Genomic DNA, 19,270 nt, shown 5'->3' with positions numbered 1-19,270 from the left:
AAACACAAGTTCAATTTAAAAATTTTATAATTCTAAAAGAGCAATCAAACTCCTGTAGTTTTAATAAAGCTTGATTACATAGAAGTTAGGCAAAGAATTTAACATATCGTTAAGAGATTAACTCAAGAATTAATGTGAGTTACGATTATAAATTTCGATGTCTAATTTGAGTCTATTAAAATTTTAAAAATAAAATTAAATTCGGCTTTAAATTTCAGAGACCAAATTGAGTATTAACTCGATTAATATTTTATAATGTTTTTATTATATTAATATAAATAAATTTAATTATTTATCTAATTTAAATTTAATTATTTATTATAATTGATTTAATTATTTTAGTAATTAATTATTTAATTAAGAATATATAAATTAATATATATTAATATACATAAATATATAATAATTATTTTAGTAATTAACTTTTAATAATGACAAATTTTTTACCTTAATTTGTTGAAATCTAACCTTGATTTTGGCTAACTAAACTGCTAATGAATTAGCCAGGATTGATAAATTTAGATGTCAGATGTTAGATACGCCCATTTAAGTTGGTGACCTCCAATTCCAAACATACCTCAACCCCCAACATTAATTATTTATTAATAGCTTTGATTTTATGCATGGATCAAAACAATTATTTGCAAGTAGTTATAATTATATAGGAAACATTTTAAGTGCACCAGGGAGTACCGGTGCACTAGTTGTTTTAATCGTTGATTTTAATTAATATATATTATATATTTTTTTTATAATTCAGATCAACGGTTAAAACAACTGGTGCACCGGTACTCCCGGTATACTTGAAATGTTTTCAATTATATATATATATAAATCTTACGTGTATATAAAAATTAATTATTATATATTTATAGAATAAATTATTAAAATAATATGAAAAAATTTATATCGCTGATAAAAAAATACTAAAAAATGTTAACGATAAATAAAATTTAAAAAAATTTAATAATGATTAATTTTTTATTTTATTAATTTAAAAATATATTTCTTTAAAGAACTCACCTAAAATTGAGGCGTCTCATCTCACGTGCAAGAGAGACAGAAAGAAAAATGAAGATTGTCAAAGCAAAATTACAAAAGTAACATCAATGGAATGGTGGTGAATAACTCATATTAAAGATGAACCAACCTTATTAACAATTAGGGATTATGTGACCTTAGGTTTTTTCATCTTAGTTGTGAATTTTTCAATTCCTTATTTCTCTTTTGGGTCCCTTCACTCCCTTGCCGCTTTCAATTTGTCATTTTATCTTGTATCAACTATAATAAAACATACACACAATTTATGTACATAGAAAAAAATGTGTATAACTATGGAATATACTTTTAATCTTTTATCAAATGTCAATATAAATATTAATATTATTGTCAGGATAGTTACAAAAATTCAGCTATTTAGTTGGAAAAGATCATATAACTAATTTTTTGATGTTTTCAATTTTTGTTTTATATATGTTTAAAATTTGGATTTCATATTTATTGGATGTTGCAAACTTACAATTTGCCTTCTTTTTTCTTTTTTGGTCGGATATATCACAATTTACTTCTTCATTTAAGTTTTGTATACTAACAACAATTGTGCGCGTAGAATTTTACAGTAAATATAATTATGAACAATTAATTTATTTACAACTCTTATACAACTATTAAAGGCTTGGTTTGGTAAAGCTTTTCGAAGAGGTGCTTCTGCTTTTTAAAAGCTCAAGCTCCTCATTTTGTGTTTGGTAAATAAAAAAGATCATGTGCTTGTACTTGCAGCTTTTAAAATATTGGGGTACTTTTGAAAGCACCTAAGATAGAGCTTTTCAAAGTTGGCTTGTACTTTTCAAAATTTAAAAGCCTAATATAACCTTATATGTTAACTAATTTTTAAATTTAATGCTTGTATTTATGTCTATTATAGTATTTTTAAATTTTAAAAGCTATTTTACCAAATGCAATTGTTGTTGCTTGTGATTATTAAAAGTAATTTTTAATTTAATTTACCAAACATAAATGCTACCACTTTTAAAAAGCTATCTTTTAAAAGTTAACTTTTATAAACTACTTTTAAAAAGTAAAAACTTTACCAAACTAAGCCAAAGTACTATGTTTTGAGATAATTTACTTTAGTATATTTCTAACATTACCCTACCTTATATCAATTTATAGTAGGTGTACAAGAATTGTACATATATTAATTATTCATATAATATTTGTAGAATTTAACTAATTTTATATTGAGTGAAAATATTATATAGTGACTAGTGAGTATATTAACTCAGAGAGAGAGAGAGAGAGAGTTTAGTCCAAAACTCCAAATTATGCTGCCTTTCTTTGGCCCAAAACACAAGCCAAAAAATGCTAATAAAAAATGTTATTATGGGCCTAGGCCCGTTGAAATACCAAAAATTAAAATTTGATCCGGCGGTAGCTTTACGGATCGGGATATTGAACCCGACGTGAATCGAACACGCAACCTTCTGATCTGGAGTCAGACGCGCTACCATTGCGCCACGGATCCACTTGCTACTCCATTCGCATATTAACATAAATATCCATAATCTTACTACCACCCCCTTGTTTTACTGATCAGTCCCCAAACAAAATCAGAAACCGAAACGCAAAAAAAAACAAAAAAATATTTCCCGCCAAGCTCAACAAACTTAACCGTTTTCTCTCTCTAGAAATTCCCACCAACAAACTAACTCGTAGCTCATTCTCCATTTCTCGCTGGAAAAAACACAATCTCGTTGGTGAAAGGTTACAGTGAGAAGAAGAATCGGAAATGGCGGCGGAAGGAGGTTCCGATCAATTCATCGACATCGTTAAGCTCTCTCCTCCGGCAAAGTTCCCGGCGGCATTCCCCGAGGACCTCAAGGTGGCTCCCTCCTTGAAGCGCCGCCGTTCTGGCGGTGACACGTGGGTGGTGTCAGTGTTCGTGATCATCCACGTGGGCGTCTTCATCGCAACGATGCTGGTCAATGATTGCTGGACGAACTCCAACGGCGACTGCGCCCTAAAAACCCTCGGAAGGTTCTCCTTCCAACCTCTCTCTGAGAATCCTCTCTTAGGCCCTTCTCAGTCCAAGTGAGTTCTTTTCTTTCTTCCAAAGATTCTCTGAATCTGAAATCTTTTTCTGGTTCTCATTGTGAATTGTATTACTTATTAGGTTATTGTGGATCGAGGTATTCTAAATTTCTAATATCAATTAATCGGAACTTCTCGTTTTGATTTTTGGTTGGTGCAGATTAGAGGAAATGGGAGCGCTTCGGAGGAATTTCGTGACAGAGTATCACCAAACTTGGCGTCTTTTCACCTCTCCATTTCTTCATGCTGGGCTCTTCCACCTCCTCCTCAATCTCTGCAGTATCATCTTCATCGGAATTCACCTAGAGCGCGAGCTTGGACCGTGTAATTATATTTTTCCTTTTACAATGCTTTTCTTTTAGCCTTTTAGGGTTCGGATTCTACTGTCAATTGTTTGTTCTGTTGATTGGAGATAAAATTGCTGATGAATGATGAATCTTTTAATTACTTGCAGTACGGATTGGTGTAATCTATGCAATGTCTGCATTTGGGGGAGCCTTGATGGCTTCTCTTTTTCTTCAGCATACCCCAGCTGTTGCCTCTTCTGGGGCTTTGTATGGATTACTCGGAACTTTACTCTCTGAGCTCATTTGGAACTGGGAATTACAAACCAAAAGGGTAGGATTTGGATTTCTTCGTTGGCATTTCTTTTTTCTTGTTTCTTGGTGCCAACATATTGATTAATTTTCTTTGTTCAAATGCAGGTTTCAGCAATAGTCTCTTTTGTCTTTGTATTTGTTTGCAATTTCATCATTGGCTTTCTGCCTTATGTGGACAACTTTGCGAGCATTGGAGGTTTTGTATCAGGGTTCCTTCTTGGATCTGTACTTCTACTCAGCAGAAAGCTTGAACTGCCAAAGGTTCCAATCAAAGGAACTCTCTTTGATTATGGTGTCAAGAGTTACATCAAGTTAAAGTTGAAGCAAAACCTGGACAGACCGGTTCTCAGGATTGTTTCTTTTATCCTCTTTAGCCTGATGTATGTTACTTGTTTCTTTATCCTTGAATTCAATTTGCATGCCTAGCTGTCTTGTATTATTACTGCTTTCTGGCATGAGTCAAAATATTAAGACTAGAAGTTTCTTGTGTTTGCAGATTGGCCGGTTGTCTTGTGGCAGTTCTTCACGGGATCAACATCAATAGTTATTGCACATGGTGCCCATATGTTGACTGTATCCCTTATACAAGCTGGCACTGCCAAAATGGAGAAACCTCTTGTAAGGTATCAAGCATCCTTGTTAATCTTACCTGAATTGAACAAAACGTATTATTTATACTCACTCTATTTATGCATTGAGTCAACACATTTTCCTCTACCATTAAGTGTGAGACTTATCTTGTGTGAATGCCACATCTCATCCAATAGTGGAAGGGTGTGATTGTCGGGCTATGAGTTCATCATATCGTACGATGTAGACAACAAAAATCACAATTAAAAATACCAAACTATGCTATCCCAAAGTAAAATATCAACCCAATGGCTAGTTGAAACATTTCACTTACTTTTGTACCCTAAAATGTTTTGTTTTTTTCTACAATTAACTGACTGCCTTATATTTTGGTTAAATTTTTTTTTTGGGTGACATATTTTGGTTAAATTACTATATTAGTTCCTGTAGTTTTTAAAATATAAAGACTCAATTACAATTTCCAAAATTAAAAAAATTATAGAGACTCAATTACAATTTACAAATTTAACAAAATTATAGATACTGTTAGAGTAATTTAACTTTATATTTATTAATACAGCATTAGTGATTATAGACAAGTTTCCTCTTTCCTGTTGAAAGGGGGGCGAAAAAAAAAGAATATATAGAAGCTTCCTTCAAGCTAATATTGGTTATATGCTACAATTGCAGACAATGGTGAGCGATGATCAGATGACATTGACCTGTATGGGGAATGGAAACTTCAGGGTCTTTCCTTTTACGAACATCTCTCGGACAAGGATCAGTGATCTATGCAATCTGATATGCTGATGAAACTACAAGTTTCAATGATCACTTGTCCCACAAATTACTTGGGAAATGCTGGATAGCTGAAAGATAGCTTTGTATCTTGCCATTTTTGTCATGTTCCCAGAGATGGAGCTATAGGACCTCATTTAGAAGCTTGAGCAAGTTCGGTGTAACACAAGATGAATCCTATTCATTCTTGTAAAAAATTGCTGTAGAAATAAATAAGGGTTATCCCTTCTAGATAAGTGACCATTTCATCTCATAGCTTGGTTATCCTCTGTTTTTCGTTGCAAAGATATTGTGATTTGAAAAATATTTTCATCACTTTTTTTTTTGGGTGTATTCAACTGGACTTATTATCTCTCTTTCTCATCAAGAGAAAAAATAAGTCCAAACTCCAAAGTGAAAACACAAAAAAAAAAAAAAGGGTTACTACTCTTGTCACTTTCATCCCATATTAAATAAAAGCTTGAATGACAGCTATGATACTTGGAAATTCCCAGCAGATCCGGATTCTGGCTGCTTCTGATTCAGCTCTATAACTAGATTATGGCCATGGTTGAGGCTTGTGAGCTGTTGTTGAGCACCCACCGCCGCCTTCTTTACAGTTAACAATGGCCATGGAAGTGGGGCTATGCCTGACCCTGTTTATTGCCCTTCAAAGTTTCCGCACATAATTAACAAAAAAGGGTTCAATTGTATAGATCCATCAAGTCACTAGAGTAGGTTCATCCAACTCGCTGTCAAACCAATCCAAATTGGACGCGAAGCAAGTTTTTCATTTATTTATTTATTTATTGCAGGGCTCCACTTTGTTATTATTTATTTTTGAACCATATCTCGGCTGAAAATTCCAAGTCATTTTCATTGGTCCGTGGTACTGTCGGCTAGTGAAATATATACACACTGGACCAGTGTACTTGTTATATTCCAAGGGAAAAACCATTAATATCCCCTGAAATGCTTGAACTATGCATTTATATATGTGGTGGATACTTGAACTGTGCATTATATGGTGGTAGCAGTCTTTGTCCACTTTTTATGTGTGCTGGAACAGCTGGGTACTCTACTCCTCCATGTCTATTGATCATTTCATCTATCAAATTTTAAAGTGGATTTCTTTCATATTCAGCCTATATTACAACAAAGTTCATCTGAAAGTTATTTGAACCCTCTTGGCATTTGCACCTAAAATAAACCATACAATTATTATGTACCACATCCTCTCTTTAACTTGTTTTCCTTTTTCTACTTTCCCTTGTTTAGTGTTTACACTATAATGAGGTTCATATAACATCATTCTTGTTTATTATAGTTTGTATTTAGAATTTTAGGTTTGGACGAGAGAATAACATTTTTTTTTCAAACTATCATTTTTAAATTAATTAAAATTTCGATTTAGCTCTTAAAATATTTTCTTATACAATTTTAAATAAGTCGATTCTAAAATATTTTTGCCAAATTAGATGATTTTATGATTTTAATCATGAAATAATTTCATGTTTTAACTTCTTAATTTATTCTGTTAATTTAGTGTAAAATCTCAATTTTTTAACCCAGATAATTTTATATTTTCAATCTAGAGGCCGAACATATGACCAAGAACAATTATTTAAAGCAGACCTTGAATTATGAAAAAAATGGCAATAATATATATGAAGTTCGTGCATTAGCGTAAATAGGAAAGAGTTTTATATTTTTCTTGTCATCCAAAATTAGAAAACATCCAAAATTACTAGATAGTTAATAATTGATAGATATTTGAGTTAAAATATTTTGCAGACATAGCACACATAAATCAAAGCTAATATGAAATTTAGTAATTTACATAAAATAATTTTTTTATCACTAATTTTCTTTTATAACATTAAATTGGGGAATGTAATATTATATGAGGTTAATTTTAATACAATGATAATATAAAATATTTTATAAAGTTATGCAATTATATTTATTTTTTATAATTTTTTTAGATGATCATTTACATGATGAATATAAAATATAATTATTTTTAAATTTATTTTACACCGAGAGTATATCAAAATTAAATTCATATTATATTATATTATTCGGACAAAAGGGTTAGTTGTCCTTGAGAACCGTTGGGTCCCTCCTTATCAAGATCAACTGAAGCGTAATCTATCAAATATTTTTGACAATTGTAATTGAAATATTGCAAGCACCATTCCATGTAAACCATTAATTCTGGTGACATGTGGCATCTTTTAATACCTCAGCCGCATATCTATGAGTTAAATAATATATATATTTTAAATTAAATTGAAGAAGGTAAATTTCAGATATCAAAAATCACTATCATGAAAATAAAATAAAATAAAAGGGTAGTTCCAACACCTTCGCCTATCCATATAAAAATAGTCCCCCTAAGATGCCCCCATTTATAAAAGACCTAGCAGCACTATCAGTATTCCTTGCATTACTATAAATGCTTGTTTGATGGCCTTAAAACACTTTCCTCAACATTTTTGTAATTATGGTGTTCTCCCCTTTTTAAGGCAGAAGAAGAAGAAAGGGACTAAAAGATAACACTAGTGGGAGGGAATCCTGAAGTGGGTGTAACCAAAAAGAAAATTACTTTAATTTTAAAGAATTATTAATTATTGTGTAATTTTTAATGCTATATAGTATTTAATTACAATTTCTCTATTTGCATAATCACTTAAAATTTAATTTGGGTTCATCATTTCTTAATTAAATATTCAGGGTTCAATTATCGTTTTAAGCACTAGAAAATTTGTAAAATCCTAAAAAATATATAACCTATAAAAAAATATAATTTTTACTATTTTAAATATTTGAACCGAAATCTCTAAATTAGAACATTAAAGATTTACCACTTTAACTAATATCATATTTATTAGACATGAAAAATGTTATTTGTACATTAAAATCAGTCACTAAAATCAGCCACCAATGTATTTGTATATAAATACATGTGTGATTTAATTTTTTTCAATATATATTTATATTTCAACATGTATTTTATATTAATAGCTGATTTTAGTGTATACATAGTATAAGCGATTAGACATATTAGTGCCTATTAATATACTGGTTCTTATAATGTCAATACATTAAAACTAACTTGAAAAAATAAATCTGCCAAAAAAGAGAAAGAGGAAAAAGACTTTCTATGATAATCTTTCAGCATCAATAATGTTAGTCAAAGATGGGAATACATATCCTATAAAATGAACCTAAAAGACACATAAGATTTTGATCATTGGGTCCTTTCCTCACATATACTAATAATTATAAAGCTCTTTCAACTTGGGGGTTCCTAATAAGAGGTAATATGGTTAATTGGGTTGACTATTAATGAGTCTCCCATCCCCTTTTGCTTCTCTTGTGTTTCACACGCGTTCTCAAGCACACAAAGCAAAACTAGTCCCACAAAAATTAAAAAAAAAAAGGGACCCCCATGGATATCATCAACAAGATGCTAGTTGAAAGGGTGGCTCACCTCCTTGTTGGATTATGTGAGTCTTTAAATATGGAAAAAAAAAAAGGAAAAAAAGATGCTAGTTGAAAGGTGTATATGCTTAGGAAAGGATGCCATGAGAATTGTGAAGTAGTAGAATATGATGGTGGACACTTTTATGTGCACCCACCATTACCCTTCTTTATCTCTATTTCAATTTTGAAAAGAAAATCACTCACATACAAATGTTTAAAATATCTTTTTTTTTAAGATATTTTTTAATAATTAAAATTTAACACATATAATTGATTAAATTGTATTATTTTTGTTAAAATTAGGCCAAATAAATTAATTTAACAAAAAAAATAATAAATCAAATTTTGAACTTGTCTAAATTAATATTATTTTTTATAGAAAATAACTACAATACTCCTATTATAAAAAATAATTAAAATACTCCTATTATATATATTAATTTTGTGAATCCTAAATTCTAGCATTTTTCTTCTCTGTCGTCGTAGGGTTAGGATTTAGAATTTTTAAAATTAATATATATATATATATAATAGAGGTATTTTAGTTATTTTTTATAATAGAAATATTGTAATAATTTTTTATTAAAAAATATTAATTTAGACCAATTCAAAATATAATTTATTAGTTTTTTTGCTAAACTGATTTATCCGTTGTAATTTTAATAAAATAATACAATTTAATTGATTAAATTTTAATTATTAAAAAATATCTTTAAAAAAATATGTTTTTGACATCTTTATTTAAGTGGCTCCTTTTTGAAAAATATTATGTGTAGATATATGTGTGACATGACATTTAATTCTATTCATTTACAATTATGTAGGATATAGTACTAAATCTATACTTAAATTGAAGACAAATACTTTTATATTTTAAGAACATATTTAGTATATATTTTAGGTACAATTGTGACTATTTATTCTTTGTTTTCTTTAAAGGTTATAATAGAAATATAATTTAATAATTTGAATAAAATGCTAAAATAATTGATTAATTTTTCAAATATTAGAGATGAAATTGAATTAAATTAAATATTAAAGATAATTTTAAAAAATTTAAAAATGTTAAAAATAAAAAATATACCTCACTTTTTTAAATATATTTTTGTTAATTGTTATAAATAAAAATAAATAATTACAATTATTTTTAAAATATGTATTAAATAAACCTTAAAAGTTTGAAAACAAAATTTAAATTAAATCTATGGAAATTTGATAATACAAAATTTTATTAAATTAAATCTATGGCAAATTTAATAATAAAAAATTTTATAAATTAAATATATGACACATTTATTAGTTTCTAAAATACGCATACAATAAAGCCTTTCGTTCTTCAAGAATATTCGTAAAATGAGTTTTAAGCTTTTTTATTTGCAGAAATTCGCTAAATGAATCGAGTCATTTTTTAGCACTCACAAATCACAAATTGAGTCAATTCAGGTGACTATTAAAAAAATAGTCTAATTTGTATTAACCATAAATTAATTCATTTTGCAAGTACAAACAAGTAAAATAAAACTAGAATTCATTTTAAAATTATCCCATATAAAATAAAAATGAGTATATTTTAAAGACTTTTGTCAAGTAGGCTTTCTAAAAATTAATATATTTTTAATATATTTAAATGAAAAAGGCATACATAAAGTCATAAACACATAACACAATTGTTAATAGTCCATAGGCCTCCCGCTCAATAAGAATTGGAGTAATCGCATATAAACATATTTGGAGGAAGAAAATTCTGATTAATTGGTGAAGGATTGTGCACTATCATAATTTTTTGTTTTCTTAGGGTATTCATACTTTTTGTCATTATATATTATAATTAAAAAAATATTTTTTTTAGTTGTCTACGATATTTTTCAGTTCGATAAGATAAGAACTAATTCGTTATGGATCTAAAATTATTATTAATTAATAAATTGTTATATATATAAGATAGAATTTAAATTTCAATACTTACTTAAACAAATGAGTAATAAAAAATAATCACTCTAAACAATTTCTTTTAATAAGATTTGAATATTTGTCCTCTCTGTGTGTGGCACCTGCTTAACATCACTTAATCCTTTTTTCTTTCTATGACTAAGCTATCCTATACATGTAATATGATCACTATTTTTTTCCCACTTGTAAACACTTTAATGGCTAAAAATGTTTTTCAAACATATAGCAATAACCTAAACATTGAAATGAGTGTTTACAACATCATTTAAACCATTTAATACATAATGCTACTCTTTCTTTTTATCAACTATATCTCATACCACAGGTCTTATTAGAGAAAGAGTACTATTCATTCAATAATTACTAACAAAAATTTTATACATTTAAAATTTTAAAAATTGTGCATCCAAAATTTATATTAATTGATTAGTGAAGTAGTATTTTTGTCTATAATAACATTACAGAAATATAAATATTTTAAAATTATATCGATTTTATCTTAATATTATAAATTATAACAAAAAATTGAAGATTTATAGAATCAAACTACTTACAAAAATATCATATGGGATAAAGTCTCTATAAGCTAAATTATATATAATAAATATTTAAAAAAATACAAATTAAAAAGATAAACGATAAAAATTTAAAACTAAATAAAAAATTAAAAAATATGTATATAATAATAATATATTTATGTGAATAATATTATGAGATTATTTTTTAATTATACTTATTTATAAATTTAATATATTTTTTATAATTTTATGAATTTATTTAAATTATATTATTTTATTTTTTGTGAAAAAAATATAGAAAGAGATAGAGAATGAGAGAGAAAAGAGAGAGAAAGATAAAGAAAAAAAGATAGGAAGTTTATTAATTTTGGAAGAAAAAATTTTATTATAATTGTAATGAAAAAATAATTCGTGACACATTTTGGTTTGTCAAATTAGTAATATAAAATATAAATTATAAGTTATATATAGATTGGAAAGGGTAGAAAGAAATAGAGAAGGGTAAAGAGGTAGATAAGAGTACGGAAGAAGGGAGTTTATTAATTTTGAAGAAAATATTTTATCTTAGTTTTAACGAGAAAGTGTCATGTGACATATTTTAGTTGTTAAATTAATAATATAATATAGGTATATTTCAATTTTAATTTTAATATTCTAATTTTAATTTTAATTACAATTAGAGAATATCATGTTACACACTTTGATTGTCAAATTTGTAATTAGTCATTGATAATAATATATAAAAAAGATAGAGTAAATATAAGAATAAGAGAGATAAAGTGGATGAAAGAATGAGAGAAATAAAGAAAGAGAGAGGAGAAGATGAGGGAATTCTTTAATTTTGGAGATAAATATTTGATTTTAATTACAATAAAGGAGTGTTAAATAAGTTAAACAAAAAAAACAAGAAAAACAAAGAAATTGTTTAAATAGATGGACAGTTAGTCCCGTTTAAAACTACTCTTAAATTCCTCTCAAGAGAAGGAAGCTCCATCTTTGCTGTGGTGCCTGCCACCGTATTTGCATCTCTCATAATCATACGAAAGTTAACACGCCAATTCCAATGCATAATATCGCTTATTTTGAGCACTAACGGATCAATAAACTCAAAACCATCTTGGTGATTAGTAACAAGAGTAAACGCTTTCACACAATCGGTCTCACAAATAACATCTCGTTCATCCATATTCCAAACTAAGAGATATTCTCTCCAAATAGCAAATAATTCTCCTTGAAGAATACTATTACTCTCAATCATTCCCAAACACCTCATTTGCCAACTCCCATTACAATCTCTAATAACACAAGCAAAACCAACACTATCACCAAAACCAAGATAATTAGCATCACAATTAATCTTAAAAGTACTAATAGATGGAGAATTTTAAGAACCACTTAGAATAAAGGAGATGGACATACGTTGTAATTCAAAAATACTCATGAGCTCTTTTTTGAAACTAATGCTAGACAAATCACTTTTTTAAGAGGTCAAGTCTCATGAGGACATTATTCTTTATTCGCTATATCCACCAAAGTCCCGAAAAGAACTTGAATGAATATTCTCTGTTATGATACAAGAATTAGTTCTTCAAATTTAGAGGATGACAAAAAATATCCAACTTATGCCATACAAACTAAATTTTTGGACAATTTCAAATATAATATAAAACCGATTCTTGGCTAAAAAAAGCATTTTGGCTATCTATCCAACGACAACATTCTTTTTCTAAAACGAAAATTTACAGTATAAAAAGCCTTCTTAAAATACCACCAAACTAAATATTTGTACTTTTTAAAATAAGCTGGTATTAAAATTAATTCTTCCGTTTTTTTTAACCAAACCGCTGCTTACACATTATAAAATTAGTAATATATAATAAATTTTGATTCTAAAATTATTCTCATACTATATATCTCATTGAGCAACCAAAATCTATATCTCATCTATGGGGAGAGATTCGTTTCCATCTTATATACATTAATATTTTGGATAACTTTTTATACTCGATGAATTTTAACTGTTGAATTCTAACATCTGTACATCTCATTATATAGATTAATCTCAGAAAGTTTTATACAAATTTTAGAATTGATTTAAAATGTCATTATAATACTTTAATTTATGTATATTTTTATAGATTTAAAAATACAAGAAAATAGATTATTAGATTATATACTATTGTTCTTCGAATTTTGCGAAAAGAGATAAATTTAATTTTCATGATATGATTTAATGGTTAAATTATTACACATTAAAAATTATTCAACAGATCTCTCGTCCTCATCTATTTAACTATTATGAAATAATCAAGTTATGTGAACATTAAAAAATAATTACTAAATCGGCTACTAATATTAGATAGAAAATACATATTCAAAATATATAAAATAATATATAAAATTATACAGTGATTAATTTTTTTTAACATATAATTTTTTTATTATGAAAATAAAAGTTGGAGTTTTCAATTGTTTTTTTATTACCAATAATGTAAAATTATTTATACAATTAATTAATAGAATTTGAGAAGAAAAAAATGCTAACAAAACATATATACAAAGCTATGTTTGACTATAAAGACAGTGTAATACAAAGGATAAAAATATAAAATTTAGCGTTAAATTTTTATATTTGGTTTGATAATAAATTAAACATAAAAAATAAATTATAAAAATTTAATTTATTATTTTTTTCATATAAAAATTTAAAAAATATATATAATGATTAAAAAAATATAATTATAAAAAGTTAATAAAAATAATAAAAAATAAAAAATAAAATATATTTTTTATTAATATTCTGTATCTTTTTTATTAAAAAAATATAAAATATATTAATTTAATATTTTTAAATATAATATATATATATTTATATTTTATTTATTAAATATAATTTTATATTTTTATATTTTTATCTCAATATTTCATACTGATAAACAAACTTAACTCAATAGATAGTATCGTACTAAATAGTCATTTTACCATAATTTTACACCTTTTCTCAAACTTTGTTGACTAATTAATAATATAAACATACTGTTAATTTATTTATTTATTTACAAAATTTAATGTAAAGTTTAACTATTTAGGCCTGCGAAAGAAAAAGGAGACTCAAATAATTGCACTGCATGATTGGCTGAAAATATTTATTTTGTTTTCATTAATTTAAAGTTTGAAACTGTTTCCGGAAAGAAATATGAAGTGAAAGCTTTTGATAATAGTCATTAGGGTTGGCCCAGGCGAAAAGAAATCTTTAACTTTTAGAAGGTTGAGAATATAATTATCATTCAGATCCAGTTGTTCAGTTTGTGTGGGTGCCACTTGCCGCATAATGCCACCTACAAAATACACTTTTAACTTTGCTTTTCATAATTTATTTTTTTCTTTCTCTCTTCTTCTTTTCCCAAACAGGGCACTATTTCCTCATGCTTACGATAAGCTTGAAGTGGCAGAACTTCCCCACCTCTAAATACAAATGTGCCCTTTTTGGTTAATGAGAGAGGAAATAATATAATTAGAATTTAATTGTTATTTATTGCCAGTATAAATAATTTTATTTAGTGCTATAGCATAATCTTTAAACTAAATTGAATCGAGTATAATCGATCTATTTAAGGACATACATATCCAATTAAAAGAGAATTAAACAAAAATTTCTTTCAATCTACAATTATAAAAAATTATAAATATTAAAAATAAAATTCTCCCAAAATATTTTTTAATTCTAATTCTTATATATCTTGAACTTTAAACTGATTTGATTGTCAAAATTCTTTAAAATACCTATTTTTTATCTGATTTTTAGACGATAATTGACTGATAATTTCACGACTTATTCTGTCCCTTTTAATATTATAAGCAGTTCTAGACTAAAACGTTTAGATAACTAATTATATATTATTGATAATAAAAATAATTCATTTTTAAATTTATTATATAAAATTTTTTTAAACACATAAATATAATTAAGTGACTATATAAATTTTTTTAAAATTGTTAGTATATTTAAATTAAACTCATAATTATTCAAATTTACAATTTAAATATTACATAATGTTATTTCAATTTTTTTGTGTGTATTTAAATAAATTTTTATACTATTAAATATGAGTTTAATTTTAATATATTAATAGTATACAAATTCTTTTAATTAGATTCTGATTTTTTTAAATAATAATTTTAAAAATTAATTACTTTTATAATAAGATAATATTAATATATAATTAAATGTTTTTATAAAACACTTTTGTAGTGTAATTAATCCATGAAAATTAAATTTATTATATATTTGATATCCCTACAATTTTATCTTCAGCTTTAATATTTTATTATTGTGGTGTATGCATGTCGTGATGCGAAAATGGATTCGAATTTGGGTATAAATTCAATCTGATCAAACCTGATTGTCGGTATAAATAATCAAAGTGACATAAACAACGAAACAAAATATGTACCATTGATAAGATAAATAAAATTTGAAACTTTGGACATGTCAGTCCATGTCTCGGTATATATATGTTAGAAAATTTTTTTATTTTTTTATTTACCATATTTCAATTTTTTTTTTTTTAGAAAATAATAAAATAAAAGTATTTCTAAAACAAGGATGAATTTGATTTCAACTCTCTGACCATTCACTCTTTGTGAAAAAGACAAGCAATGTAGTGCAGAGAGAATGATATAGCAAAATGATACTGCTTGGTTAAAGTTAAGATTAATGTTATCATAAGCACCCAAAGAGGTAGACAAAAAGAAATTAAAGAATAAGAATAAAAGACTTTTATACACTGTATAAATACCTCAATGATTATGTAGTTCATTAACTGACTATCACAATTTAAATAAGCATGAAATTCATCAATTATCTAAATATTCATGAATGCAATATTAAGAGAAATAAATGTATCCAATTAGTAAAGATAATTTTTGTTAGGATTTTATTAATTTGTCCCCTAGGCTGCGTTTGTTTCTGAGAACAGGACAGGATAAGACATTGAGAATAGGATAGGACAAGACACTGAAGGACAAAAACACAAAATTTTGTGTTCTTGTATTTTATTTGGTAATAAACTAGAACAAATTATGAAAATTCAATTTATTCTATTTTTTTCATTCAAAAAATTTGAGATGAAAAATATAATAATAAAAAATATAATTATAAAAAATTAATAAGAATAATAAAAGAAAAAAAATAAGTTGTGTCCTTTGTTAGTGTCTCCGTGTCCTTTTTGTCAGAATGGACACAAAATACACTAATTCTGTGTCTTTTGACACATTGTCTCTGTCCATGTCTCATCTGTCAAACACAATTTTGTATTTTTATATCCCTGTCTCAGTGTCCTATCCCTGTAAATAAACACAACCCTAAAAACATAGATTAAAAATACTATAAAAATTGTTAAAAAAATAAATGCTTTTTATATTTATAGTGTATTGAATACATCAAAAATATTAAAAATATATTATTATTATATTTTTAATATGTGCTCTTAGAACATAAGTTAGTTAAATTATTTTTGTTAATACTTAATTAATTATTTTTTTTAAACCGTGATAACTTTTTTTTTCCAATTTATATGAAGGACGCGTTTGTTTTATATTCCGAAAAAAAGATTTTGTAAAATTTTAAACAACTACTTAAAAGTTTTTTCCTTAGCCAAAAAAAAAGTGATTTTTCACTAATAGAAAAAAAATCTACCAAGTACATATCTTAAATCTCTAGGTTCAATTAATGAATCTTAAACTAAAATGATGAGTGCACATATCCAAATATTAATGTTAGTTATATTTTATGGACGTGAGTTTTTTTTTTAAAAGACTTTTTGAAAAAATAACAGTAATTTGATGTTTGAATATTTTATATAAAAATATTTTATTATTTATTATGTTATAGCATCAATTTTTTAAGTATTTTTTTAAAGAAATAAAAAATTGTAGCTTAAAAAAAACCTCCTTTTCATCTTTTTAGTTCTTTTATTCTTATTATCTATCACATAATACATACAGGAAGTTGTGCATCACCATCATGTTATTCACATATGAAAAGATAGAAAAGAATGAAGAAAAAGAAAAGAAAAATAGTAATGAGAGTTATATTAAAACTTTTTTCGTGTATGTACGATTATTGTTGTCATAATGAAAAGCTCTCAATCAAATAATCAAAAGTAGTGAAGAGTTATGATTATGATTATGGCTGATGAAATATTTTTCCCAACTTAACTTATATGAGCAATGCGCACCGAATTATATATGCAAAATTAAATCATGCATGTTTATCAAATCAACAACTTGCCCTTTGCTTTTTCCTGTTGCATTTGCCATGTGATATATACTAGTGGAAGCAATTCTGGTATGACCAAGATTTTGAGAATCGGACTGGATCAGTTCAATTAGGTTAATCGAAAATTAATCATCTGATCGATTTGGTTAATCTTTAGAATCGTCCTGTAAAAAATCGATAAAAAATTATCCGAACTAATAATTAACCGACGAACCAAACAAATCGGTCAGATTTTTTTAAATTTCAATTTTTTTTAATTTTTCAAAACGGCATCATTTTAAAATTTTGCGAGTCCATTTGATCGGAATATGAAATTCCAGTCAGTTTAGCCATTGAAATTTAGTTTAAAAAATATAAACCGTGCAGATTAAAGTGAAAGTAATATTTTTCGTTTTAAAAGTATTTTTAAAAAATATTTTGTTATGTGAAATAAATATATTTTCTTAATTAATTAAATATAATGATAAAATAATTCTGTAAAATATTCATTTTAATATGAAGAAAGTTTTGCGTTGTATTAATTATGAAAATAGAAAAGGTTAATGAAATAAAAGATCTCATGTTTATAATAAATAATTATTTTAATTTTAAAGAATTTTTAATAAGACATTTGTTTTTTATTTTATTTCTATTTAATGTGATTTTTATTTCATCAATTTTTTTTCCTTCTGTTTAGGTATAATAATAAAAAAAGACACTAAAAAACAGTGACACTAATGACAATTCATTCCCCCCTCATGCTCGATCTATCAACTCATCCTGTTATAGCCTATCCTCCATGACAATCTTATCATTCTTTCAATCAATTTATCTTAAATATTTTTTTATTAAAAATAGAAAGAATAACAATCAAGCAAAGTAAGGATGGAGCTTCATAATAATCGTGTTCTACTTATTTTAGAATAAGCGTCACACAAAAAAAAAAAAAATGGGGAGAAGAGAGGCACCAAAGAAAAAACAAAGAACGTTAAAAAGTTAATTTATAATTTCTCAAAGCAATAGAAGTATTATTATAGCAATTTAGAGCCAAATTTTTGTTAACTATAATAATAATAATAATGTATTTCTTTCTCTTAATTTCAATCATAATTTCTATTTCATTTTATTTCATTATAAACTAAATTTATTGGCTAGAATATTGATATAGTTATGTGAATTGATGTGTTATGAAATGATGTTATTTAATTATTTATGTTATGAATCATATGTATTTATAATCGATTTTAATTCTTTTAGATGTTTGATCACTATATAAATGATATATTAATTTATAATGTATTTAGAAAAAAAAATTGTAAATGAAATTACTAATTATAAATACTATATAAATTGAGCGATCAACGCGATTTATATAGTTATTAATCAAATTTTACAAAATTATAATTTTTTACTCACATAAATTGTAGCTAAGAGATTAATACATCTATATGAGTTTAAAAGAGTTTTTAATCTTGAAAAAGATTAAAAACTATATTAAAAAACTTGACCAATTTAAATTTACAACAAATAAATTGAATAGCATTAAATTCAACATATTAAAGTCTGTAATGTGATGAAATCAAATGTCTTAACAATTGTAATTTATTACATACAAGAAGTTCTTTTATAATTATTTTTATTACTATTTATATTTTTATTGCATTTTATAGCACACAATAAAATTAGCAACAAAATTAAATAAATTCTGTCAATTTAAATAATAGTTGAAAAAGCAATTTCAATATTTAATAATTTCCCGTGGATCGAAAACAATACTTTATTCATTATTTTTATTACTTAAAAGTTAAAAAACTAGTATATTTACTATTTAGTATTATATTTACCACACGTCAAAAGTGTTCTAATAATAATTTGGGACATCTAATGTTTTATTTTTGTTCTAATGAATTTTTTTTAGTATAAAATTATTAAAAGTCCAAGGATGATCCAATGCAAATAAAATCTTAAACAATAAACTACTTAATTCTATTTCCAAAATTCAATAAATAAATGTTGTT

The 19,270-nt window shown here is 25.9% G+C and overlaps 1 protein-coding gene and 1 non-coding gene across 2 annotated transcripts; one reads left to right on the top strand and one right to left on the bottom strand.

Annotated features, from left to right (window-relative positions):
- Nucleotides 1-2,452: 2,452 nt before the first annotated feature.
- Nucleotides 2,453-2,524, bottom strand: TRNAW-CCA (transfer RNA tryptophan (anticodon CCA)). The gene has a single exon. It is a non-coding gene; the product is annotated as a tRNA-Trp (tRNA).
- A 52-nt stretch (nt 2,525-2,576) lies between these two features.
- On the top strand, nt 2,577-5,293 carry LOC112762458 (inactive RHOMBOID-like protein 8). Its single transcript, XM_025808291.2, has 6 exons — nt 2,577-3,090; nt 3,251-3,414; nt 3,545-3,708; nt 3,795-4,069; nt 4,186-4,312; nt 4,950-5,293. The coding sequence occupies exons 1-6, from the start codon at nt 2,789-2,791 to the stop codon at nt 5,067-5,069; spliced, it is 1,152 nt and encodes a 383-aa protein (XP_025664076.1). The 5' UTR covers nt 2,577-2,788; the 3' UTR covers nt 5,070-5,293.
- The last annotated feature ends 13,977 nt before the right edge of the window (nt 5,294-19,270 follow it).

This window comes from Arachis hypogaea, chromosome 17, assembly GCF_003086295.3.
Source record: "Arachis hypogaea cultivar Tifrunner chromosome 17, arahy.Tifrunner.gnm2.J5K5, whole genome shotgun sequence".
Classification (NCBI taxonomy): Eukaryota; Viridiplantae; Streptophyta; class Magnoliopsida; order Fabales; family Fabaceae; genus Arachis; species Arachis hypogaea.
Note: the sequence above shows the minus strand (reverse complement) of the source record. Positions and strands in the feature narration are given on the sequence as shown.